General features: G+C 41.2%; 1 protein-coding gene across 4 annotated transcripts; it reads left to right on the top strand.

The window, feature by feature from the left end:
• Positions 1–513: 513 nt before the first annotated feature.
• On the top strand, positions 514–8,862 carry LOC110603041 (protein NONRESPONDING TO OXYLIPINS 2, mitochondrial). Of its 4 annotated transcripts, XM_021740691.2 has the most exons (4): positions 514–729; positions 884–1,002; positions 1,514–1,573; positions 8,562–8,788. In XM_021740691.2, coding segments are annotated over exons 1-4 (315 nt in total). In that variant the 5' UTR covers positions 514–595; the 3' UTR covers positions 8,564–8,788. The 4 variants fall into 4 exon arrangements, with proteins under 4 accessions (XP_021596383.1, XP_021596386.1, XP_021596385.1 ...); XM_021740694.2 differs by lacking the exon at positions 1,514–1,573 and having other exon boundaries at positions 8,562–8,862; XM_021740693.2 differs by lacking the exon at positions 1,514–1,573 and having other exon boundaries at positions 884–1,057; positions 8,562–8,862.
• Positions 8,863–27,636: the final 18,774 nt, after the last annotated feature.

Raw genomic sequence — 27,636 nt, 5'->3', positions numbered from 1 at the left:
TCTTTCAATCAATGAAATAGGAGAGTTTATCAGTTGGTTTGTCAATATTTTAAAATCATTTAATTAAAATATTATTATATTTTACAATTTTTTATTAAAAAATCATTAATTAATTTATTGTAGCTTTAATTAAAGAAAGTAAATATAATAGTTATTTATAATTATAAAAATTAAATAATACATATAATTTTATTATAGAAATTAAATAATATAAATATTTAAAATAATTATATAAAAATTAAATAGTTAAATTTTATAAAATATCCATTTCAAAAAAATTTTATAAAATATAAAGACGTTTTGATTAAATTATTTTATAATAGAAATGAATTCAAAAATTTTCAAAAAATCAGGATTTGAAAGCAATTCATCCAATAAAATATTATCTTAAAAAACAAAATATGAAATTCAACTAAATATGGTTTTTGCAATTTCAAATTCAATGCAGCTGAATAGGCGAAACGGCATAGTTTCAGGCAAGAGAACAATTCCTTGTAAACCCCACAAAAACCCTAACCCAAATGCACCCTTTGCATAAAACAATCAGAAACCTGCAAGGCTGCAACCTAACATTTCTCTTTTGCCATTTTGGAAAATGGCGTCTCGTTATAGATCTCTCTCGAGGTCGAGCATTTCTCTGCTCAAATCCGCTGTGAACAAGCCCACCCTTAAACCCAATCCTATTCCTTCCTCACAGCTCCTTTCTCGCTCATTTCTTACATCTCCAAGGCAAGTCCTTTTGCAACCCTTCCAATGCTTGTTTCATTTTTTTTTCCAGAATATTTTTAATTTGAATGTTGATTGTTGCAGTTGAGGTTGTTTCCTTCTACCGGTTCTCTTCGAATAATTAAGATAATAAAAGTTATTTTGACTGTTGTTTCAGGTCAGTTCCTCAGTTGAGTGCTCTCCAATCTCTGCTTCCCTTGCACTCGGCGGTCTCTTCAGCTCGGTTAACTTCGTGCCTTGGCATCGATTCGAGGAGCTCCCGCTCGTTGTCTCAGGGTATGCTCTGCAGTGCCAACCCAGGAGTTTGATAATCTCCAATCTTTTTGTTTTAGTATGTGTAAGCAACTTTTTACTCATAATTAGTCCATACTTATTGGTTTGTTATGAATGTGCTTGCTCAACTTGATTCATGCTTAAATTCATTCGCCTTTTTTTATGTTCCTGTATTCTGAATGTAGTAATTAGCTGAAAGTAGTTGCCTAGTATCCCAGCTTGTTGCCTTGCTAAGTGGTCATGTGAAGCATGTCCAGCCATTGCGATTTATCTTTATGAATTGATGCTTTTCAATTTCTTGAACTTATAAATTTCCCAAGATGAAACTTATAAACTGTCATATCTCAAGTTTCAATTTTAGTTCCAAGCAATAGGTTGTTTAATGTTTAGTATTTTATTCCCATGTCTTTATGGTTCTTTTTTCCTCTGTATACAATACGTCTTATAATCCATACAAAGAGATGTGTTTTCTTGGGTGAAATTTCCATTCTTAAACTTGATAATGTTTTTTCAGGTGGGTTGAGTGATTTTATTCCCAAAACTTATGTAGCAATCCTGTTCTTCCGTCCTTTCTGTCAGCCATCTGATTACAATCCAGTTCCATGTTATAAACTTTTCCCCAGGATTAAATATTTCCTGTTGCAGAGTAAATGTCAAATCATAAATAGCTATTACAGTTGTCTAGGCCAGAAAGATATGAAATGATCTTCTTCTGTGAGCTTACTCTTTGTATAGACTAGGCAATCCTATAATGGATTTACAATTATGTGTGCCAATTTATCTTTGATATTTTAATTCTTTAAAACCTAAAATGAATTACTTTCAGGATTTGTTTTCCTAACATGTTGGAACTACCACCACGACATGCTTTTTGGTTCTTTAGGGTGTAAATTAAGGGACATCTTGTGCACGATATGTAGTCTGCAAACTGTTATGTGGGATGAGGGAAATTATTATGGTTATAGGCCTTTAATGTGTAATTTAAGAAAATGCGAGAGAGAAAAAAGATGCAGCCTCTCATAACTCAAAACAAGAAGCATAACAGAATATATGTGTAAATTACTAAATTTGTCTCTCATATTTTAATTCTTTGAAACCTAAAGTAAATTATTTGAACATTTGTTCTCCTGCCCTGTTGGAATTACCACTACAACAAGCTTTTTGTTTGTTTAGGGTGTAAATTAAGGGAGATCTTCTCTATGTGCATTGAAATGGTAGTCTGCATAACTGTTATGTGGGGATTATTAGGAAACTATTATGGTTATAGGCCTTCCTTATGCATAATTAAAGAAAATGCAAGAGAAAAAAGGTGCAGCATGTCATAACTTACAACTCAAAACAAGAAGCATAATAGAGAATATACACACATGCATACATACATATATATCAGCTAGTTTAAACTTAAAGCGTTTCAGAAAAAACTAAGATAACAAAAAAAAAAATATCTAAATGACTAAGATCTTGAAGTCTTCATTATCATAGCTTTAAGGTCAGCACTAGTTTTTCATCATAAATAAGCTATTATCTGTGGCCTAGAGTGAGCTAAAATTTTCATGTCTTGCCATTATTTTTGACATTAAGACTTGAGAATATTTGAATCTTAGTGCACGCCTATTTCATAGATGAAAATTTTGGCACTTATGGGGAAATATGTAGTGGTGGAAGGTGGATGTAACTCTATCAATGAGGGTTTTAACTGAGCTCTCTTTTGATTCAGAAAAAAAAAAACTTATATATGCATGCATTGTTTTAAATTGATCTCTCGTAAATCCAATTATCAAGCTGTCTTTTCTTGATAAAAGTTGAATCCAAAGAAGGGTATATAGTACTTTTCTAACTGATTCAAGATATTGAAGTGTTAAGGTAAATGGATGAGTGACAGTGGTTTCTTATATAGTATGCAGTTCTTGATAATTTTTAGGGTATTAAGATTTTATAGTCCAATCTTAAGATCTTAATGTTATATTGTTTTGATAATTTTTTATTATTTATTTTTTTATATGTTGATCCTGGATAAAAAAAAGTTTATGGATTCACCATTGGGAATATGATATAATTTATCTTTGAATATGAGCATTTGCCTACTTATGGTTAGGATTTCAATCAAAATTCCATTATATTATTCACTCTTTTTTCTTTGCTAATGTGAGGTTTTAAATTCTTTTTCTCCTCATGGGTTTCAATGCATTTTAGGACATTTATTTCACCTACAAAGTACAAACCAAATTGGAGAGAATTTTTAGGGAGGATAATTGGAGGAGTTAATGATTGTGAAGTAATTTTGTTTCCATTTAAACAATAGCATTTAAAAAAAAGGAGAAAAGAGGTTGGAAGGATTAGGGGTTGCAGTATGAAGCGTCCCCCTAGGCCCTGACCCAAGCATGTGGGGCCAATTTTAGACGGTTCTGGTTGGTTTCAGTTCTGATCTAGGTTGTGAAAATCCAGTGCTTATCCTTTTCCTTTTGTTTTCTTCAATAACAAGCAGGTTGAACTGAATCGGATTATTGATTTTCAGTTCAAGGTCTAGGGAAATATATATAGGCACATTAAAAAGCTGATGCCTGCTGAAATGGCAAGAAGGAGGGAAGAGAAGATAACAAAAAATAAAAAGTAGGAACATTTGAATCCCTTTTGTTGCACCAGGCAATGAGAAGTGAAGAAGAGAGGAAGAGGAGAGGAGAGAGAGGAAATAAGAAGAAGAGGAGAGAAGAGAGAGGTAAGGATGATAAATACCTCTTCAGTTCTTAATTAGCTGGTAGCTTGAAATGGAGAAGGTAGGTTGGTGTTTGCTGTTTAAAATAAAAAAATACAATATTTCAGAGAGGCAGCGTCTAACCTTGCCTAGCGTCTCTCATCTTGCGGTCTAAGGCTCTCATCTCTCCATTCCTGGGTGCGCCTCATCCAGGCAAGGTGGGATTGGCCTCACATGGATTGACCTTACCCATCGCCTTTAACGACACTGCTAAGCTTAATCCTGGTTCCAATTTGGTTTGAAACCATGGACCTATCAAAAATCACCAGCCTGGGTTTGACCTATATGGTACCAATGCTGGGCCATGGCTAGATCTACATCTGTATGAGATGCAATATAGGAAGCTGATATTTATAAATTATATTAGTTTATTATTAATTGAAAAATTAGGAAGTTTATATATTTATGTTTAGAATTCTATGAGGCTTAAAATTTCTTATTTAGTTAATTATTAGATTTATTACTTTCTTAGTTTGTGTTTGTTTAGTGTTCCTAATTAGTTACAATTTAACTAGTTGATAAACTATAAATACCCATATCTAGGTTAATAAAATCTTTTAAGAATTAGTTTATCTGGATTATTTGTTTTTCTTTCTTTCTTGAGAATTTATTTCTATTGGTTCTTGTTCCTCATCAATTTTGTTCTAGAAAGGCTTTGCGAAAGAGAAAAGAAGCCTAATGTCATCCAAAACCCACCACTGCCCACCCTTCCTCGAAACACCAAAGCACCACTGCACTGCTAAATCAACCAACAACCTCAAAGCTACTCCCCTGAAGGAAATATAGTCGTTCGAAGGTTGACAGAAATATATGACACAATTGGGTCGGATTTTGGCTTGAACTTTAACGCACCAAAATCTCATCAGATTTAGATGTTTGGAGTTTGGACCACCTAGGAGCTTCACTTGTTGCTAGCGACTGTGTTCCCAAATTCGGAACTCTAGTCTGATGTGTGGTGAGTTTAATTCAATTAGGGTCAAGAACTGCCTGACTTAGCACTTGATTGCACACTGCTATTATGTGCTTGGGTGCACTAGAGTCCATGCCATCGCCATGCTCCTGCCTCAGCTCCAGCTTAACCGCCATGTCATATGCCTTGTCTGCAAATCTTGACGGGACCTCTTCATGCTAATTTCAACAAGATTCAAATTTTGATGCTTTTTTAGGCAAATACTTACTCTTGAAGGCTGATAGGAGCTTTGAATAATTTTTTAATAACATTTCATGTTGTGGACACTGGATACTGGACAGACATCGAACATCTACAAGATGAAACCAATTACTAGAAAGGATAATTTAATTAACTGATCTCAGTTATTAGATGAATAAATAAGTTGGTGTTCCTAAAATATATTGTGATTTATATTATAAAATCGAGATATCCAAAAGATTTTACAAGCTAGAAATTGTAAGTTTGTAAAGACAATTTTTTTTCCCTTCAACTAAAAGCCAAATTTTGTGTGATACTGTCAAGAGCACTATTAAACTGAAAACAGAGCTTGATGAGTTATCAAGAGTTGCTAAAGAGTTAAGGCAAGAACAAAAAGAGCAATCTGAATTTAAAGAGCAAAAAGAACAGTTTGAATATGAGCTTTAATTGTGGAGGCTTCTCATGTGGACCTCCAAGATGATGAAATTGAGTTGGAAACTTGGGTAGCACCTAACCTGATGAGAATGAGCAAGAAAAGCTTGAGGAATTTATCATGGGATCAAAGAAAATGAAGTCATAGAAATGACAACTAAGATAATAGAAACTAGGGGTGAGAACTGTTCGGTTAGAACCGAAATAACCGACCGAACCGATTTGATTTAATAATTTGGTTCGGTTTTAAAATAAAATCAGTTCGGTTCGGTTTTAATTTTTAAAAATTTTGGGTTGGTCGGTTCGGTTCGGTTTTAGAGACAAAATAGTTCGGTCGAACCGAACCGACCAAATTAGCCTTAGACGCTCCGTTTTATGATAGGGTTATATCACTTCACTTCCTCACTTTCCCAAGTTCCCATCCCGCTCCCGCATACAGCCAGCCACCTACCTACCTCCCTCTCTCTCAAACCTCAGTCTCAGTTGAAGCACGCCGACGGTCGCAAGAGTCTCCTCATCGTTCTCGTCCCTTCTCCGTTCTCGTCCTTCAGTTCAGTCCCGCAGCCACGGCCATCTACCCACCTAGTCGCCAGTTTCGCAGCCACTCACCCACGGATCCACCCACTCGCGAAAGCCAGCCAGAGCCTCTTCTCTCCATCCTTCGCGTCTTCAGTCCCGCAGCCACGACCATCCACCCACCCAGTGGGACATTCCCTTTCGCACTGCAGATTTTCAGAAGATGAACAAGCGCTTTACATTGTCATTGACTGTCGTTTTATCTTTGATTCTGTTATTTGGAGAGGCGAAAACTATTGATAAGGCTACAAGGTAAATTCAATTGATTCCATTCTTTTGTTTTTCTAATGGTTTTAAAGAAAATTTTTGCCCCGAATTGCATTTGGGTGTGGATTCTCATTGTTCACCATTCTCCTTTTGATGTATGTTTGGATCAATTTCTGCGCCTCCTACAATTCCCTCTACATTTGGGGGAAATTTTGAACTTTATATTTGCTGAGTAAAATTGTTGGCTTTTGATGTTCAGTTAAAGCTGATTGAATCTCATCTCGGCTTTTGCTCTGAAATTTGAAGCCTGTATATGAAGCAAATGATCTGTTAGTTTCAAATTTGTGAACAAAAGAATTTGCTTCGAAATTAAGCTAACTGGTTTTTGGGATAATTTAAATATTATATTTGATTAAGTATATTAGGTTAGAAGTTGTTGATTAATTTGGATTTTATGATTAATTGATTGGATTTTATGATTAATTAAATATATTAGGTTAAAATCCATTCTTATTAGGCCCAAATTATAGTATAATTCAATGAAATTAGAGAAAAGATCAAAAACCGATTTCGAACCGAACCGAATCTTTGTTCGGTTCGATTCGGTTTTTTATCGTATTTGGTTCGGTTCGGTTTACAATTTAAAAAAATTCGGTTAAATCGGTTTTGACCGGTTCGGTTCGATATCAAACCGAACCGACTGATGCACACCCCTAATAGAAACTGAATAAAATCCAGCTATGGAGACTTCATGGAAATTGAAGAAAAACAATTCAAGGAAACGAATGGAAATTGAAAGTTCTTCAAACTCCTTTGCTCCTATTCTATGTTCTGATGTTTCCAGGAATGCAAAGCAAGCTGCTTCGTTTCGATCTTGCTGCTACCATCAAGAACATTAAGTTCCTTGTTCTCTGAATCTAGTTCTTGATTCTTGCTCACTACAAAAATCAAGGTTGAGTTTTCTCCAATCATGGGAGAATGATGCATTAAGGAAGATGAGATTTATGAATTATTTTAATCTATTTATTCACTGTAAATTTAATAAGTTGATATTTTTAGGTTTAGAATTTTATTAGGCTTTTATTATTTAATTATTCTGTTAGGTTTATTATTTTCCTAGTTTGAATTTATCTAGTATTCCTAATTTTGTTTGGTAGCACTTGTAATTATAATTAGATTATTTGATAAACTATAAATACTTATATCCAAGATTTTATTAGGAGATACTATTATTATGATTGTTATTTAGAATTCGTTTCTCTTGATCCTTTTGTATTCTTCTTGTTCTACATCAATGTTCCTTTGTGAATACTGAGTAATAAAGTTTACATGTAGTAGTATTAGTGAAGCGACACAATAAAAGTGTGATGGCACGCATATAATATAGCTTCTGAGTCATAAAATTACTAGAACATAGGAAACCTCCTTTAGATATAAGGTCTGCTATTTTATATGATCACTGGGGAGATCCATGTGACTGGTTTCTTTTGTAGGATACATTGCTCTGCTGTTAGTATGGGTAATTATTAATGTTGTTGTGCTCTTTACTGGAGAATACCGTTCTGCATCTTTCCAAACTTCAATTATCAACACAAGTATCACTAGGATTGGCTGGTGATGATTAATGGCTGTATTTGGGTGATTGGGTCCAAAGAACTGAATAACTTTATGTTGAGGGCAAAATAGAAATGAAGAAAATTTGTGGGAGACTTTAGGTGTTGTACCTAAATAATGATAATTGAGCTTGTTAATATTTGATGTATGTTATGCAGGTGTCTCTGATAATTGCCAAAACATGAAAAAGACTTTGGCATATGGTTTAGTTTTGGGATTGCTGTATACTGCAGTTGTGGCTGGTGTTTTTTACTCTCTTCCATATGCTGTCCAAATATTTAAAAAAGGTTTTTAGTTGAAGTCTTGATTTTCAAAATAATTAGCCTAAGATTGAGTCTTAAGGTTGATTTTGCACCTGCAATTTAAAAGTTGTACCCATGTGCGTTCTTTGGCTCAGGTGGACTAGTTCCATTATTCTATCCTTGCTGGTCTGGCAGTTGATATTGGTTGATCTTTTTGGCTAATGTATATTATTTCTTTTATATTCATATTTTTGGGTGCTAAAATTTCTTCAATAATAATTCTCAGAGTCTTGGCCAATGAGATTTATTTTCATGGTGAACGAGTGTCTTTATATAGCGTAGAGTTTAGTCCTAACAGTAGGTAGCAACAACTAATCACTCTGGTCATCCATGGATTATTATTTTTTGTGTGCCGCTTTATTTCTGATCTAATCAACTTGGACATGGCACAGACAACGTTTCCTTCTTGATTATTTAGCATCAAACGCTCTCATTAGGATTCATGTGACTAATGACCAATTCTTTAAGTAAACTATTTGGTAGTGAAGTTTAATGGTAATAATGAGTAGTTTTTTTCATTTTGATCCAGAACTAGGTCTCAGTGTGCCGCGATAACAAGATCCCAGATGGAAAGATTGCTGACAGATCGCAGTCAGCGGCGTCTCGTCAGTAACATCCTTTCTATGTATAACAGTTCCATCTAAAGAGGCATTATCTGCAAGATCTTGACAATTTTTGTTTTCTTTTACATGGTATGTTGAAACATCAATTTCATACAATGCTTCTAATATTGCCATTTACCCTATTCTACTTGCATACTGTTCTTGAATTTTTCTTCTTCTTTTTGGTACTTCGTAGCATTGAGAAATAAAATTTCAATTCAATCCCTACTTGCTTTATTTTCCTTCGATGTTTTTGCTCATGTTCTTGAATTCCTAGCTATCATGGAGATAGCAGCAAGGAATTTAGGAAGGCTAAATCTACAATCTTTGGGAAGAAGCTTTCATTATCTATTAGGTAACGTGAAATGCACGTGATGAAAAATGGGGAAGGTTGATTAAAGATTGTCCAAAGGTTCCCAATTTCTATGAACAGAAGCCTTGGCCATAGCATTGTGTCCCTAATAACGATAACACCTGCATGTGGATCTCTGGCTTCCGTCTTTCACTTTCACTTAGTCCTCAGCATCTGTACTTTCCTTCTTCATAGTTACCATGTACGTTTGAATTTTCATGATTCCTATCAACTAGGTGTGCTAAAATTAACAAATACGAAGGATGTTTGATTTTGTTGTTAAAAGCGATTGATCGTTATCATGAGATTCTAGTCTGACCCTCTTTCATGAGCTTAGTAAAAATAGAGCATTTGATATTCAACTGTTATTGCAATGTACTGAAATGGTTTTATTTTTTAATACAATTTTAATAGTAATGTCACGCAGCTTTAATACAATACTAAGCACACTGAAAATGGAGAGTGATTGGTTGGTTGGCTTCTGATAACAAATTTATTTTTTTTATATATAAAATTAAAAGAAAAAAAAAAAAGAAAGAAAGAAACAGAGATTGGTTGGCAAATGGGAATGGCATGTTAGGGCAAATAGATGAAAGAGAGTAGCAGAATGGGCAATGCCAAGTCATTGTCAGAAGTTGTAGTGGCAACCAGACACTCTCCCTTTTCTTTCAACATGCAAATATCCCCCCATGCATGGAACCCAATCTACTGTTTTACTTCCATTATTTCCCTTTTTCAATGAAACATTACTTCTTAATCTCCATAATTTGCTGAAATTGACTACCTAATCCTTCTATTTCAAAATGGTAAAAAAATTTAAATTTATCTCTAAATTATACAACAAATGATCGAAAAATATTAAATATCACTTTTCAATTTAAAAATATTTCTAATTTACTTTTTAATCCCTATAATTTATTGAAATTAACTACTTAATCCTTCCCATTTCAAAATAGTAAAAAATTAAATTTGTCTGATTAAAAATATCAAATTTCATTTTTTTAGTTCAAAAATACCCTTAAACTTGTAATAAAATAAAATAGATTAAATAGAGCGCAACTCAAATTTATAAAATAAATTTTTAAAAAAATAATATAATTTTATGTTTTTAACTCTCTTGTCTTGTAATCATTTCAAAATCTATATTTTTTAATAGTTAATTATTTATTTTCTGTATTATAATATATAAATATTTTTCTTTAATTTGTGATTCTAATTTCAAAACACAACTATTTAACTCCTACAATTTTAAAATTTATTTTTTGTCTAAAATTTATAGAAAATATTAGTTAACGATGAAATAAAAATTAATTAATGTAATTTAAAAAAAAATTAATATACTAAATAAAATTTTCTTTTTTTATTCTCCCACTGATCACTTCTATAATATCTCTCATTTGATAATGAGCGAATTTTGATTAGACGCACATTTGACCTTATAATAAACATATTCACATCTGTTATAATTTTTTTTAAAATTAAAAATTATTATTATTAATTCTAGTTTTAAAATTAAAAATTATTATAAAAAAAACTATCAATTAATATTTTTATTTTTTAAAATAAAAATTTATTCATGCATGTAAGACCAGATTAAGTACTATCGATTAATATTAATAATAATAAAAAATAGAATTATGGAATTGTGGGAAGAAAATTAAAATTATTTAAAGGGAAAAAAAAAAAACTAAGTGTGGAGAGGCACTGACAACAAAGAAGTGGGTATGTGTATGGGTGTTGTGATGGCATCATGAATGGATGAGTAGTGCATATGAGGCACGTGACCACCGCAAACTTTGCTTTCTCCATAACCTTCTTAATATAAATATTAATATAATTCAAATTCTTAATTAATAAATATGGTAATTGATGAACGCTGGATTCCTTCACCCCGGGTCAGGGGCTTGACCACAGCCCAAAACCCATGACGTAGAGGCCCACACACCTGATGTACATAACAAGTCTGGCTCATCCAACCCTCAAGGCCGGGCTCGACCCATCCTCTTCATCAGACTTAGCGTCCGGCCCAACTCTCAGCCCAGCCCAGGATCCAGAAAAATATTCACCAGACAGCCTGGCAGATCCGCTCGAACGTACGCACGAGGGGAATCAGAGGCCGTTACGCATGGAGCAGGCGGCTGATACCCTAGTACCTCCGAATCCGCATGGCAGAGACGCGTGACCCAATCCTAGAGAGACCTTTACACGTCACCAGCAAGCAAGACAATGTATAAAAGAGGAGTCCCCTCCTCAGAAAGCTAAGGCCTGATTCAGTAATACAAAACCCTTGTAAAACCCTATTCTATTTGATCTCAGATCATCAATTGGCGCCGTCTGTGGGAAACGAAGGAGATCTTTTCATCACCGGAGTTTTCACTTTCAAAACCCACTGAGATCCACAATGGCAAACCACCAAGAAAATAACCTTAACGTCATTCCAAATGACCTGAGCTCTGCCCAAGAGGGGCAGCAGTTCTCTTTTTCTAGCCCTACAACGTTGAATAACCAAACACCTATTTCTCTTAATCCCTCGCCAAGCTTGGCAGGGAATACTCCCACCATGACCCTGTCTAACCAAGACATTCAAACCATGGCTCTCCAGCTACAAACCACTGCTCACTGGTTGGGGCAGATAATGCAACAAAGGGGACTTAGCACCCCAGTAAACGCACTCCCAGTAGTGGAGGAACCCAGAACCGATGAACCCCAACCTACCTCTGCCCGCCTCCAAACTAACAACCACGATGCTGGAGAAGAGGAAGAACCGGAGGCCCGAATCCATGGGAGAAGGGCAAGAGAGTTGATAGAAAATGAAGAGGTGAACGACTATTCTATTGAAACAACCAGGGAAACGGGAACTGAAACAGAGGAGGAAGAATGTAGTTTGGGCAAAAGATCCAACCCGGAAGACGAGAAAATGAACCAAAAGCTGAAAAGGTTGAAGGAGCAGCTCCTAGCCGAGCTAGGTAAGAAAGATCAGAGTCAAACCTCCTTGCCTACTTCTTCTCCCTTCTCAAAGTTAATGCAGCAGGAGACCGTTCCCAAAAAGTTTATGATGCCGCCGATGGCGGCCTATAATGGAGCTGGTAACCCGAGAGAGCATGTCATGAACTATAAGACCTTCATGGAGTTGCAAACTCTGTCAGATACTCTGATGTGCAAGGTGTTCCCAACAACGCTCTCAGGACCAACGAGGGCATGGTTCAACAACCTGGAGGCCGGAAGCATTAAAAGTTTCGGAGATCTTGCCACCCGCTTCATTAGCCGGTTCGTAGCCGAGGTGCCAGCAGATAGGAAGACGAGCTATCTGGAAACAGTGAGACAAAAAGCTGGTGAATCCCTCAGAGAGTATGTCGCCCGTTTCAATACGGAGGCCCTGCAGATCCCCGAGCTTGACGAAGGAAGGGCGGTAGAGGCCATGCAAAAGGGAACAACCTCTGCCGAGTTCTTTGGTTCTCTGAGCAGGAAACCTCCGACCTCACTGGCCGAGCTAATGAAGAGGGCAGAAAAGTATATAAGGCAGGATGACGCCTTAGTAACGAGTAGATTTGCCAAAGGGGTGGCAGGAAAAGAGAAAGCCTCGGAGGAGGGGAGGCCGGAGAAACACGAGAAGAAGCATGGAAAGAGGCCTGAGCCATACAAGCAGGCTTGGGAAAGAAGGGATCAAAGGCCTCCCCCTCCTCCTAGGGCTCATGAACCAAGAGTGCTCCCTCCTTGGGTCCCGGAGAAACCGACTCCATTAAATGCGTCTAGAGCCGAGGTGCTCATGGCTGTCCAGGATAAGGAGTTTCTCCAGTGGCCCAAACCTTTGAAGTCAGAAGCAGATCAGAGGAATCCTGACAAGTATTGTCAGTACCACCGGACGCATGGCCACGATACAAATAACTGTTTTCAGTTAATCGCGGAAATTGAAAGATTGATAAAAAGGGGGCATCTCAAAAATTTTGTGAAGAAACCGGAGGGGCAGAGGCCTCAACCCGGTCCGGCAGCCCAGATGCCCAGGAGAACTGGAGATGGACCAGTGAATGATGGGTCCAGTGGGACTATTAATATGATTGTTGGAGGAACTGGAGGACGGATGAACCGTCGAGGAAAGAAGAGAAACCGGGAAGGGGAGACCAGCAATGGCGAGGTTATGCAGATCGTTGAACACTCTCCCATGACCATCGCTTTCTCTTCGGAGGATGCACAGGGCATTCAGATGCCCCATGATGACGCGCTCGTCATTGAAGCAGTCATTCATAATTTTCGGGTGAAGAAGGTTCTGGTGGATGATGGGAGTAAGGTCAATTTATTGCCATATCGGGTTTTCCAGCAGATGGGAATCCCAGAGGAACAGCTGGTTCGGGACCAGTCACCCATCAAAGGGATCGAAGGAGCACCGGTACTTGTAGAAGGGAAGGTGAAGCTGGCCCTTACCTTGGGAGAAGCACCCAGAGCTCGCACCCATCATGAGGTGTTTTTGGTGGTCAAACTCCCACTGAGCTACAATGCGATTTTGGGGAGGCCGGCGTTGTTCAACTTTGAAGCTGTCACTAGCATCAGGTATCTGGCACTCAAGTTCCCAACGGAAGAAGGAGTGGGAATGGTCCGGGGCAGCTAGGAAGAAGCAAGGGCAGTATACTTGGCCACAGTGACGGAACCGAACTCAACCGGAGAAGCGCTTGATTCGGAAGTTTTGGAGGTCAGGGATGAGACAAAGGAAGCCCGGACAGAGCCCGTTGGAGAGCTGGAGACCTTCTCCCTATCAGAAGAAGAAGCGAGTAAGGTCTTCAGTCTCAATGCCGGCCTCACCAAGGAACAAAAAGGTGAAGCCATGTCCCTGATCCGAAGTCACTCGCCGACCTTCGCATGGAAGCCCTCAGACATGCCGGGAATTGACCCCAAAGTGATGACACACCGATTGAATGTCCTCCCCCAGGCCAGACCAGTAAAGCAAAAGAAGAGAGTAGTGGGAAGAGAGAAGCAGCAGGCTACCCAGGAAGAAGTGCAGAAGCTAGAAGAGGCAGGCTTTATTAGGGAGGTTATGTACCCACAGTGGTTGGCAAATCCTGTGTTAGTAAAAAAAGCCAATGGCAAATACAGGATGTGTATAGATTTTACCGACCTGAATAAGGCCTGCCCTAAAGATTGTTACCCCCTCCCCGATATTAATAAGATGGTCGACTCAACGGCCGGTTTTGATTATATGTCTTCTTTGGATGCTATGTCTGGTTACCACCAAATCCCAATGGAAAAGACGGATGAGGAGAAGACCTCATTTATAACTGAAGACGGGACTTACTGCTACAGAGCTATGCCCTTCAGATTAAGAAACGCCGGGGCAACTTACCAACGATTAATGAATAAAATCTTTAAGAACCAGATCGGCAGGAATGTAGATGTAATACCCGGCTAGACTCCGGTATCGGAATTCCTACCGTCCGGTGGAATCTCGGATGTCGAAAATCTCTAGAAGGGGTAGAACCATGTTTTATAAAATGTTTTCATGAATTTTAATGGTTTTAAGTATGAAACTAAATGAGTTTTTGCATGAAAATAGCATTGGAGGAAAACCCAGGTTCGGCCGCCGAAAGTCAGGTTCGGCCGCCGAACATGCATGCGTTTTGGAGGCACGTTAGGCCCCCGAAAGCATGGGTTAGGGAAGTTCAGGATCGGCCGCCGAAAGTCAAGTTCGGCCGCCGAACATTGCATGGATGCGGAGGCACATTCGGCCCCCGAACATGGTCTGGCCAGCCACCTATAAAAGGGTCCCTTAGCCGAAAATGGGCGAGCTTTTTCTCCCCATTTCGGCCAAGGTGAGCATTCCGCCATCCTTCCCCTATCTTGAGTTTTTCCTTCCTTTTTCCATGATCTTTACAAGTTTATAACTTTGGTTTTGAAGATCTTTGAGCTTAGAACGAGTTTTGGAGCTTGGAGACCAAAAGTTGGAACTTCTCCCATCTCCAAGTTTAGATCTCCTCAACCCACGACCTTCAAGAGGTAAGAGCCGATCCTAAGCTCAATGTATGATTTAAACAAGCTTTATGAAGTTTTAAGGGGTAGAATGCATGTTAGGTTATATGTTGAGTTTATGGGTTATATTGATGATTTGAGCAATGTGTGTGGATTTTGTGTGTTTGAAGTGTTGTAGATGGGGTATATGCATGTTTGAGGCCCCTAGGAACTTGTATGCATGCTTTGGTTGAAAAATATACATGTTTGGAAGGTTTGGAGACGAAATGTACAAAGGGAGCCAAGTTTCTGCCCTTTTGCAGAAACCAGGTTCGGCAGCCGAAGGTACTTTCGGCCGCCGAACATGGCTGGGGAGGCAGGCCTTTCGGCTGCCGAAGTTGCCCCCGAAGAGAGACTTTCGTCTCTGTCTGGCACTTTCGGCCGCCGAAGGTGCCGCCGAACCTAGCTGAGTTTCGTCTCTGTCCAGGACTTTCGGCCGCCGAAGGTGCCGCCGAAAGTGCCCTGTTCAGCCATTTCATGCATATTTCCTGTGATGTTTTCATGATGTTTTAGGGGGTTTTTGGGGGATATATTAGAGTCATGTTTATATATGTTTGGTCCCTCATTGGAGTCCACCTGTGTAGGTTCGGACCCGAGGAACCAAGGACCCCAGCAGTGAGTCAGCTGCTACAGAGTTTGTCAGAGTCAGCCAGAGGTGAGTGGGACTATACTTAACCTTTTAAATTAAGAAATTAAATGTTTTTATCATGCTTCATGCATCATGATTATAATATAGGTTGGTTGCATTAGAATCACGAATTATGTTGCATTGCATTATTATTTGATGTTGATGGGGGATGGACATTGCACGACTCACTAGCCCTTTCTACGAAGTCCTGTGGTGCCCATAATAGGGCCGGGCAATAGCTCCGATCTACGAAGTCCTGTGGTGCCCATAATAGGGCCGGGCAATACGAAGTCCTGTGGTGCCCATAATAGGGCCGGGCATGGAGCTGAAGGATTTTTGGGTCAGTCCGTCCATGGTGTGATTTGTTTGCGCAGTGACGCATTTCATGATAGCATGTTTTAAATATTCTTTTTATAGTTCTACTCACTGGGCATCTAGCTCACCCCTCTCCCCTAACCCCCAGGTTTGCAGGTACGGGATAGATAGAGAAGGCAAGAAGAGAAAAAGAAAGTCATATGCATGTAATAGTTAGATTGTGGACATGACAATTGTATTATGATGAAATGTAAAAATATTCAGTATGTTATGTAATGAGGTTATTGAGGATAGAGTTGTGCTTGACCATAGTATATTGTTAATCCCTTTTGTATGTACATGATCTTATGTTATGATGTTTATGTAAACCAGCTCAACACAGGTTATGTTACCCTTTGAGGGCACAGATGAGATCCCACAGAGGGATCAAGTTATGTTTATATTTATGCACAGGTTGAGTTTGGTTGATGTTTATGAAAAGAAAAGTTTTAAATTTTATGCATGTTGTTGAGCATGTATGGGATTATACAGGTTCACAGGATTTATGTCAGGCTTACTACGGGTCCCGGCGGCCTTAAGTCGACCCGGATCCTAGCGCCGGTAGCAGTCCGATTTTCGGGTCGTTACAGTAGAAGTGTATGTGGATGACATGGTGGTTAAAAGTTCAACTTTTCAACAACACATAACGGATTTAAGGGAGATATTTGGGGTGTTAGACCAATACAGGATGAAGTTGAATCCAGCAAAGTGCGCTTTCTTCATCAGGGGAGGAAAGTTCTTGGGATACATGGTGAGTGGAAAAGGCATTGAGCCCAATCCGGAGAAGGTGGAAGCCATATTGAATATGCCAGAGCCGACCTGTGTAAGGGACGTCCAGAGATTAACCGGGAGAGTAGTGGCGCTTCACCGATTTATGTCAAGGTCGGCAGAAAAGTGTTTGCCATTCTTCAAAAAATTGAGGAAGGTCTCGAATTTTGAATGGACAGAAGACTGCCAAAAAGCCTTCACAGAGCTTAAGGAATACCTCAGCTCGCCTCACGTGCTCAGCAGCCCCATAAAAGGGGAAGAACTCCTGATATACTTGGCAGCCTCAGAGCAAGCAGTCAGCGCAGTACTAGTAAGGGTGGAAGAAGGAGAGCAGAAGCCTGTCTTCTACGTCAGCAAGGTGCTCAGAGATACCGAAGTCAGGTATTCAAACATAGAAAAATGGGTGTATGCCTTGTTGTTAGCAGTCCAGAAATTCAAAGTTTATCTGGAAGGCCACCAAGGAGTTGTGATGACAGACCAACCTTTAAAGAAGATCCTACGTAGGCCGGAAACTTCAGAACGGATGTTAGCATGGTCCGTGGAAATCAGCCCTTATTGTCTGGAGTACCGACCTCGGACAGCTATAAAATCTCAAGCGCTGGCTGACTTCATAGCAGAATGCTCATTCAACGAGGAGAAGGAAGGATCATCCTCGGAGATACCAAGAAAAGAAGGAGAGGGAGAGCTTTCCCAAGAGTCCAGTTGGAAGCTATATGTAGACGGAGCATCAGGCTCTGAGGGCAGTGGCGCTGGGATAATACTTAAGGGGCCGGAGGGCTTTAAAGTATGTTATGCCTTACGGCTAGAATTCAAAACTTCTAATAATGTGGCCGAATATGAAGCCTTGGTGAACGGAATGTTGGTAGCTTTGGAAATAGGGGTAACCGACCTCGAAGTAAATAGTGACTCTCAGCTGGTGATCAACCAGGTAACGGGAGTATATCAGGCCAGAGATCCCATCATGCAGAGTTATCTTGATAAAGTAAAAACTGTGGAAGCCGACCTCACGAGCCGAGGAGTTATTACCAGATTTCAGAGGATACCTCGAGATGACAATGAGGAGGCAGACCTGCTTAGTCGACTGACCAAAGAAGAGTTAGAGCAGCTCCCTGATGAAGTATACATACAGCATGTCAGCACACCTGCTTTCAAGAAGACAAACACAGTACTACAGGTGGAACAGAGCCCAACTTGGATGACTCCATACCTGAGATACTTGGAAAAGGGCGAACTCCCCGAAGATAAAGTTGAAGCCAAAAAGATAGCAGCGCGAGCTGCCAATTACCAAGTAATAAGGGGAACTTTATACAGAAAAGGGAAGTCCAGCCCATGGCTCCGGTGTGTGAGTCCGGAGGAAGCTGCAAAGGTAATAGAGGAAATACATAGAGGCCTATGTGGGGCTCATGAGGGAGCAGGGACATTAGCTAACAAAATATTCAGGCAAGGATACTACTGGCCCACTGTGAAAAAAGAAGCAGAAGAGTTTGTCCGGAGGTGTGACGTATGTCAGAGATTTGCTAATGCCATCAGGACCCCTGCCACTCCTCAAGTAAGCATATCCAGTCCATGGCCTTTCTCACAATGGGGAATTGACATCCTGGGACCTTTCCCCAAGACTACGGGGCAAAGGAAATTCGTAGTGGTGGCTGTGGAATATTTCTCGAAATGGCCAGAGGCAGAAGCAATAGCCACAATCACAGCTCGCAAGATGATAGATTTCGTATGGGGACATATCATCTGCAGATTTGGCATACCAAGAATACTTATCTCAGACAACGGCAAACAATTTGACTGCAGCACTTTCAGAGCCTTCACGACGAACATGGGCATATGGCATAAATTCTCCTCCGTGGCTCATCCTCAGACTAATGGCCAAACAGAAGTCACTAACAGAGCTATCCTTCAAGGATTAAAGAAACGGCTGGATGGCGCAAAGGAGAATTGGGCAGAAGAACTCAATAGCACTCTATGGGCACTCCGAACCACTCCCAGAGCGCCCACTCAAGAAACCCCGTTTGCACTTGCTTATGGCACAGAGGCTGTAGTCCCAGTTGAGTTGCAGATCCCCACTCATCGAGTTCAATTCGTTAGTGAGAACGCTAATGGGGACAAATTAAGGAGCAACCTAGATGCTCTTGAAGAAGTTAGGGAAGAAGCCCAAGTCCGAACTGCTGCTTATCAACAACGAGCGGCAAGATATTACAATCAAAGGGTCAGAGAAAGAAGCTTGAAGGTGGGAGACCTGACTTTAAGAAACCTGGAGGCTACAGGAAAAAGAGCAGCCGCAGGCAAGCTAGCACCGACCTGGGAAGGTCCATTCAAGGTGACAAAAGTGGTTAAGCCCGGGGTATACCGAATTGAAGATATGCAAGGAAACCCCGAGCCCCACGCTTGGAACATCCAGCACTTAAAAAGGTATTTCCCTTGAAATATTTGTGAAGAAAAACATTGCATTTTGACAAATATAAATAAATGAAAATTGTTTATACAATCTCTTTGTGAAAAACATTTTCCATGACAAAGAAAGAACAGGGCTCAGAAAGATCCCTTGAAAACAAGACCTCAGTTAGGCACAAAACCAGCTGAGATGACGAAGCGACAGTAAGGCCAATGAGCCTGAATCTTGTACAAAACCCCAAAGCGGGTACCAAAAACAACCGGCGAGGCCCCGAGGTCGTCCCGGAAATTCAAAGAAAAACAGGATCCCGTAAGATCTCCTGGAATCAAAAACAACCGGCGAGGCCCCGAGGTCGTCCCGGAAATTCAAAGAAAAACAGGATCCCGTAAGATCTCCTGGAATCAAAAACAACCGGCGAGGCCCCGAGGTCGTCCCGGAAATTCAAAGAAAAACAGGATCCCGTAAGATCTCCTGGAATCAAAAATAACCGGCGAGGCCCCGAGGTCGTCCCGGAAATTCAAAGAAAAACAGGATCCCGTAAGATCTACTGGAATCAAAAACAACCGGCGAGGCCCCGAGGTCGTCCCGGAAATTCAAAGAAAAACAGGATCCCGTAAGATCTCCTGGAATCAAAAATAACCGGCGAGGCCCCGAGGTCGTCCCGGAAATTCAAAGAAAAGCAGGATCCCGTAAGATCTCCTGGAATCAAAAACAATCGGCGAGGCCCCGAGGTCGTCCCGGAAATTCAAAGAAAAACAGGATCCCGTAAGATCTCCTGGAATCAAAAATAACCGGCGAGGCCCCGAGGTCGTCCCGGAAATTCAAAGAAAAGCAGGATCCCGTAAGATCTCCTGGAATCAAAAACAATCGGCGAGACCCCGAGGTCGTCCCGAAAATTTAAAGCGAACCAGGATCCCGTAAGATCTCCTAGAATCAAAAATAGGTCGGTGAAGGACTTAAGAGCCTCCCGAAATGAAAAATTTCCCCACACCACATGCAGGGACAACTTATAAAATCCAATTCCGACCTCGGAAAGAGAAGAGCCCAGAGCTGTAAAAAAAAAAAAAAAAAAAAAAAAAAAAAAAAAAAAAAAGAAGACCGAGCACTCAACTCGGATAGACTTATCTTCTCAAAAACTCAAGGTACGAAGAAAGAAACCGAACTTCCAGCTCGGATAGTCAGATTCTGACCTACTAAAAAGGCGCAAGGCCTAATAGCTAAAAAAGCGCCGATCTCAAAATAGATGCTAACAATAAAAGTTTAGCTACAGGCCTCGCTCTCAGCTCGGATAGATCTATGTTCACCGAGGCTGAAGACCGAGCTTCCAGCACGGATAGACTTACATCCTCAAAAGCTGAAGGTATAAAGGCTAATGACAAAGGCCGAGCTCTCTCCAAAAGGACTCATAAATGAAGAAATCCTTAGGAGGATAGAAAGGCTATAATCAAAGCCTTAATCAGTTTATATACAAAGTCACAACCAAGAGGGAAGGACTAAAAGCAGAAAACAGACATGATAGTTGCCATTAAAAAGGTACGAGATTTGATCTCTCAGACTATCAGCTAAGAGCTGAGTTCGCAACTTAAGATTAATTCAGAACTTATGAATAAAAATATGTAGTTTACATCACAAATACGAAAGATAAATTTCAAGAAATATGAACCACAAAAAAGAGGAAACTGGTATTTCATTAATGACTGTTACAATTTATCTCTCTGGCGAGGTGGGAGGATAAACAGTCCTTAAAGGACTTACATCAGTAAGAACACCCTCGCCTGCATTATCTCTATTTACAGTCACCTCCGAAGGAAGCTCGGTATCCCTTGGGCCAGAGCTCTCAACATTAATAGTAGGGGCAACTTCTGACCCAGGGTGGAGGCTTTCTTTCTCAGAATCAAGATCATCTTCCTCCGACCCTAGCTCGGATTCCCCTGAAGAAGACTCAGCTGGCCGGTCTATGTTCCTCCGGGAATCTCCTCGGGGCAAAGGGAAATCATCCTCCCCGTATAGCACTGACTCGCCATCTGAGTCCACTTCGCGCCTACGAAGCTGAGCCAAAGGAATATCAGGAGCCTGTCTAGCTTCTCTTAAACCGCGATTGTAGCCAGTTACATACATGCGGTAGGCCTTATCAATGATTGCCTGTTTCATTTCACCAGAAGCTTTATACTCATTAAGATGTTCTTCACAAGCCTCAGCTACAAACTCCTTAAACTCAGAAGAGTCTTTGTAGTCCTGAAGATGAGCTTCACAGGCCTGTTCAATTTTAACCTTCAGCTCATCAGACTCCTGATACTCTGCTATATACTGTTCACGCTTTAGCTGAGCCTTCCCTTCGGCACACTTTACCACCTCGAGCAGGGCTAAACATTTACGCTCCAAAGCCCTGACTTCATTCTTTAGCTGTTGTTGGCGAAGGTTGAATTCTTCAGCCGATGAAGACAGATCTTTGATACGTTCAGAACTTGTGCCCAATTCCTGCTCAAGGACCTCCACCCGGGCTAGGGCACTTTCCCTCTGAGCCTTCACCTCATTCAGGTGAGCTTGAAGCCCTTCAAAATCGGCCTTTAAGGCCTCATATTGACGCTGGACCTCAGCTTTTTGGCTTACAGCCTCATCCCTCTCCTGAAGGGCCGCTGTCATAGAGGACAGCTGCTTTACAACCTCTACACAACGAGCTTCTACCCTAGCTGCCCTCTCATCGGACTCCTGGAGAACCCTGCGAGTACGAGACAGCTCTGATTCCAGGGATTTGCTATGTTCTGCCGCCTCAGCCGCTCTGTCCTCAGCTCTTTTCGAGGCCTCCAGCGCAGAATGCAACTCCACTTGGAGAGACTGGATCTGCTCCCGGGCGGCTGCCAGGTGGCCCCTCGCGTCGCTGGTGGCAGCCAGGTTTTCATCGCGACGTGCTTCCTCGATCCGGCGGTCCACGGACTCCCGGAGAGAGAGGTCACGGGCATCCACCTCCATAAATAGGCCCGACACCTAATACGGACGAACAATCGTCAAGAAAAGAAACAAAGCAAACTCAAAGAGAAGTGAAAAAATAACTTACCATCAGAAGCATTTCTCTAATCGTGGATCCGAGCTCCTCACGAGAGCGAGATTGGAAGGACACCTGCTCCTTGGTAGAACTGGCCAAGTGACTAGTCAGGGCCAGAAGACGAGGATCCGAAGCCTCTGTTATCCCGCCGAACATCCGCTCCCGGAGAAGTGCGGCTACAGCAGAGGCCGGAGACTCAGAGGAAATGCCTGACAGATCCAGAATGTTGTCAGTAGGGGACGACGAAGGAACAACAGACACACCCTTCCCCTTCCCAATGGGAGGAAGAGGTGGGGAAGGACCCGCAGCAGTCCTGGACTTCTTCCGAGCAGGAGATGGGACAGGCGCTTGCCCCCAGTCTTTGAGGAGACGCCCTCAGATCCCTCAGGCTCAGTCCTCACAGGGGCAGGGGCACCTTCACCAGAAACCTCTGGGCTTTGATCCTCTAGGAGGACGATCTCCATCCCTGTCCCAGAGGTCTCATTGTCTTCAACAGGGGACTTAGATTTCCCTCTTGACACCCCCTCAGTAGAATGGGCAGCACTCTGCCCCACTTGTTCAGTAGCTTGGGTCTGCTCCACAATAGCTAGGGAAGTTTCCCTCACGACCTCTGAGGAGGCTGGAACGGATCTAGACCCTTCAGCAGGCGTCGAGGTTGAGCTCGACCCACCATGGCTAGATGGCCGAGCTGATTTGATGCTGCGAGAGCTCGGCTTGGAAGTTCGAGAAGAAGCTTTGACGGGAGGTCGGCTGACCTTCTTGGAGGAAGCGGCCTGAGCCAGCTCTGCAGCAATCTCAGTTACAGAACGCCCATCCCCAAAGGCGTCAAAAATTGCATGCATGTTCTCCCGAGACAGGTCAAAATTCTTGGGGAATTTGATGCCATCCATTCTAACCTCAGAAGCTGCAAGAAACAAGAAGTTATAAAGAGTCAGCATACTTCCTGATATTATGAGCAAAGAAGAAACAGAATAGCCGGACAAAGCACTATACCCGTGTCCCTGATATCCCTAAGGTTGGACGCAAACATACACTTCTCGACATCATACTTCCTCTCAACGGAAGTCAGTCGAAGCAGCCCGACCTGCTCAATAAGACTCAATTTAGGCAGATCGTTGCAGCCCGGAAAGATCTCCCCCCACCTTAGGTCCACATCCCACGATCGACAGGACCCTAGTTTTAACTCCGCCACAAGGAAATTCTCTACCCATCCCTTTATAGAATCCTTGTAGCCCGTAAGAAGAGACAGCCCATTACGGGGGGAAAAGTAATAGAAGTTTTGCTTCGCCCTAACCAGGCGGAAAAAAGTGACAAACAGACAGGCCGTAGGTGCGAAACCCCAACCCAGACAGATAGACTCGAAACAGGACATGAATAAAATGGAATTTGGGGATAACATTCGAGGAGTTACCCCAAAGTATTCAAAGACCTCGACAAAGAAAGGGGTAAAAGGAAACGGTAAACCAAATTCTCTCTGCTTCAGGAAAAATACTATGCTACGAACCTCTTGGGGATCCACCAAACCAGGAGGACGAGGGTAAGGAAGAACTATCCTCTCATTTGGAAGAGGTGCTCGAATAAGATACAACGGAGTATCTAAAAGCCTCCGGGAAATGTGATTAGTTATGTTGGAAGGTGTAATATGCGACTCAAGGTCAAAAACATCAGGAAGCTTTGAACTTGCCATGGAAGAACAAGGAAGCGTACCTGAGAACACAATGGGATGAAAAACCGTACAAAGAGTTGCAGGAAGACAGAGAGCAGACAAGAGCTAGTTCTTCAAAAGACAGAAGGAATTCGAAAAGAAAGGCAATTATGAGGCAGGGCGTTGATCTGAACAGTTTTGTCTTGGAGCGGCGCGATCATTAATTGTTCTCGAAGTTTACTCTCTCAACGGTTAGGTAATAACCGGCGAGACGGTAAAGGGGCAAAAGGATGATCGCTGGGCTTATCTACATCTATCAAGGGCCAAGTATACGATAACAGCCCATCATTTAAAAGCCCATTCGCCATCCACATAATACAGGCCCAACTCATCAGTCAGAGAAACTTAGCCTACTACTTTACCATCCCTATGGTAAATGCCGAGGAAACAGAGGGGCAAGTCATGAAAAGACTCAAAAGTACAAGCAAAAGGTAGCATGATAAAGGTCAGACTTGCTCATCACTTAAAAAGTTATAAGATTGGATTTATCGTTATTAAACAAAGGATGGGAGATCGGAAAGAGGAGCCAAGAGCACCTCGGAATCATACTGAGCTGAGAGCTTAGAGTTCAACTCATTAGAGGCCGAGCTCAAAGGTCGGATTAGTCCAGCTCAGACAACACGACTTGAGAGCTCGGCCAGCTAAAGGAAACTCAGAATCCATTTTACTAAGCAAAGACAGAACTCTCAGGACGGTTAGTCCAGCTCGGACAACATGACCTGAGAGCCCGGCCGGATGAAGGAGACTCAAAGCTCAATTCATCAAAGTAAAGACCGAGCTCATAGGTCGGTCAGGCAGTCCAGTTCGGAAACTTGAAAGCCCAGTTGGCTAAGTGGATCAGGAGTTCAACTCATCAGAGCTCGCAGATATGGTTAGATCAGCTCGGAAAAAAGCAGGACAGAGCTCAATTGGTTAAAATTATAAGGCGAGCAATCTAAAGTATTTCACACATGATAAAGGAAGAACAGCTTGAGTATGAGAGCGGAACAAGAACTTCATTAAAAGAAAAGTACATTACAGCACGTTACACAGGCCTACATTACAGAATGGAAGACCACCCTTAAAGGATTTACATATCCAGATACTTCATCATCTACGATTATCACCTACCCTACTATTCTAGTCTTCAGTTTGGAGGACTTCTCGCAGCTCGGAATGTGAGTTTTTCAGAAAAGGCCAAGATCTGTCCCGCTATTATAGGGGAACTGAACAAGTTGATTCCCATAAGCATTTCTCACTGTCCCCCTGGGCAAACGTTCGGTTATCCGAATGTGATGCACGGTACATTCGAACAAGCTCAGATATTGTATGCCGGCTGTGCACCACACATGAAAAACATAAGTCTTCGGGCTATGGCCCCGAAGAGATCGCGAAGTACACATTCGAAGAAATCGCTGGAGACTTGACTGAGTGCAGCAGATCTCAGTCCCACGTAATACTGGTACTTCACACCAAAGGGAATAATAATACTGGTACTTCACACCAAAAGGAACAACAAGCTGAGCGCCGGCGCCACTCCCATTTATATCAAAAAAGAACAACAGGGGCATCGAGAAAATTCCCTTTTTCTCTGCGGAAAAAGGTGAAGTTAGAGCGAACCCCTCAATAGCCCAGAACTTCTTTGGAGCCCGGACAACAAGCAGAGGAGGAGGCCGGCCAGGCGACCTGGGTAAAGCAGTTTCAGCAGCTTGCCGAATGGTCCTACCCTTCGACTGCCATACCAGAAGGATCTTCAATGCACCATCCAGACGCCTTAGAGGTAACATAAAATTTTCAAGAATTTTGAACTGACCCATTTTTATTTCAGGAACTGCAAAAAGTTTCAAAACAGAGACAAGTCAGAAACAGTTCTCCCTTAAGATGATAAGAGCAAAATCAAAGCAAACCTCTAGGGCACAAGGCGATCTGTTTGAAGAAGGCGTCGAATAGACCTGCCACAAATAAAACAAGAATTTCTCATTTCAACAGAAGGCTCAAGAATGAAGAAAAGCTGGCACTGATATATACTCGGAGCCTGAGGACTTAGCACGAGGCAGAGTTACACTAGACTCTAAGCCAGTGATGTCAGATTCTTAAAAGATATTCACGGGAAAGGAAAGAAAGGAGATGTCCAGATAATGATGACAAAAAAAGCAAAGGCGGCAGAGGACAAGAAGAATAGAAAAAAGACAGAAAGAGAAAAGAGCAAATAGAATTCAGAAACTGCGCAACGACTGAAAGATGAAAGGATGTTATTAAGGCACCTGAACCCGAACAGACGCGATCATACTAGTTCTTGGTATTCACCCCCTCGGCAGTTGGAGCAATAACTGCCGAGAAGGTGAAAGGGCAATTGATGACCGCTGAATTCCTTCACCCCGGGCCAGGGGCTTGACCACAGCCCAAAGCCCATGACGTAGAGGCCCACACACCTGATGTACATAACAAGTCTGGCTCATCCAACCCTCAAGGCCGGGCTCGACCCATCCTCTTCATCAGACTTAGCGTCCGGCCCAACTCTCGGCCCAGCCCAGGATCCAGAAAAATATTCACCAGACAGCCTGGCAGATCCGCTCGAACGTACGCACGAGGGGAATCAGAGGCCGTTACGCATGGAGCAGGCGGCTGATACCCTAGTACCTCCGAATCCGCATGGCAGAGACGCGTGGCCCAATCCTAGAGAGACCTTTACACGTCACCAGCAAGCAAGACAATGTATAAAAGAGGAGTTCCCTCCTCAGAAAGCTAAGGCCTGATTCAGTAATACAAAACTCTTGTAAAACCCTATTCTATTTGATCTCAGATCATCAGTAATTAATATTTAGTCTAAGGTAACCACTGAAATTAAATTTTAATTTTTCATTATCTGCCAAAACATGACAAAAATTAATATATATTAAAAATAAATAAATCTGAGATAAAAATAAAATATAATTATTAGGTAGTAGGTCTATGGATTAGCGTTGCATGCCTTGGATCGTGCATGCTACAGTACCCACCCACGATCTATCTCCTCTCACATGGCAAAACGATGTTGCTTCCAGGAAAACGACGTCATCTGAGTAAATTACTTTTCTATAAGAATTAGGAGAGTGAAAATAAATTGATGGAAAAAGGAAATGGGCAACCGAATTTCATGTATCATAAAACGATGCGAAGAAAAGGAAATCTTACAACGAATCTGACTTTGCTTTCTAACATTCTCTGTGACTTAACCTTACCTCGTTTTTCACTGAAATTCATATGGATTCTAATCATCTACTAATTTTACTCTCTTCACGTGCTTTTTTTTTTTTTTTAATTTTTTGTTAATGCCGAGGTTAAATTCTTTTTTCTTGGTAAAATAATTTATTTAATTAATCCAACCCAGGAAAAATAATACGAATTTATATAAAAATATCTAATCCAGATTTTTCTTATGGTGGCACTAATTTTGATTTAGGGTAGGTTGCTAAGAGGGAGGCCTATATGGTTGCAATTGAAAATGTCAAATGATGACTACAAGTTATCACATGCATAAGGGTGGAAAAAAGAATTTTCTTAAAAAACAACACCGTTTTGATTCCCTTTGCTCTATTTTATTATTGCATCCTCTCTGCTCTGCTGCATTTAATGGCGATTCCATTTCAAACTCACATAAAAAAGAATCAAGAAGACCTAAAATGGGTTACGCAGGACATGATCCTTTCTTTTAATTTTGTCATAAATAATTTATGACAAAAGTGAAAAATTAAATACTAAAGTAAGAGTTTAAATTTTAGTTGGAGTTGATGGGAAAAAA

The sequence above is a fragment of the Manihot esculenta genome, chromosome 16, assembly GCF_001659605.2.
Source record: "Manihot esculenta cultivar AM560-2 chromosome 16, M.esculenta_v8, whole genome shotgun sequence".
NCBI classification, from domain to species: domain Eukaryota; kingdom Viridiplantae; phylum Streptophyta; class Magnoliopsida; order Malpighiales; family Euphorbiaceae; genus Manihot; species Manihot esculenta.
The sequence above is the reverse complement of the archived record's forward strand: the minus strand, read 5'-3'. Positions and strand labels throughout refer to the sequence as shown.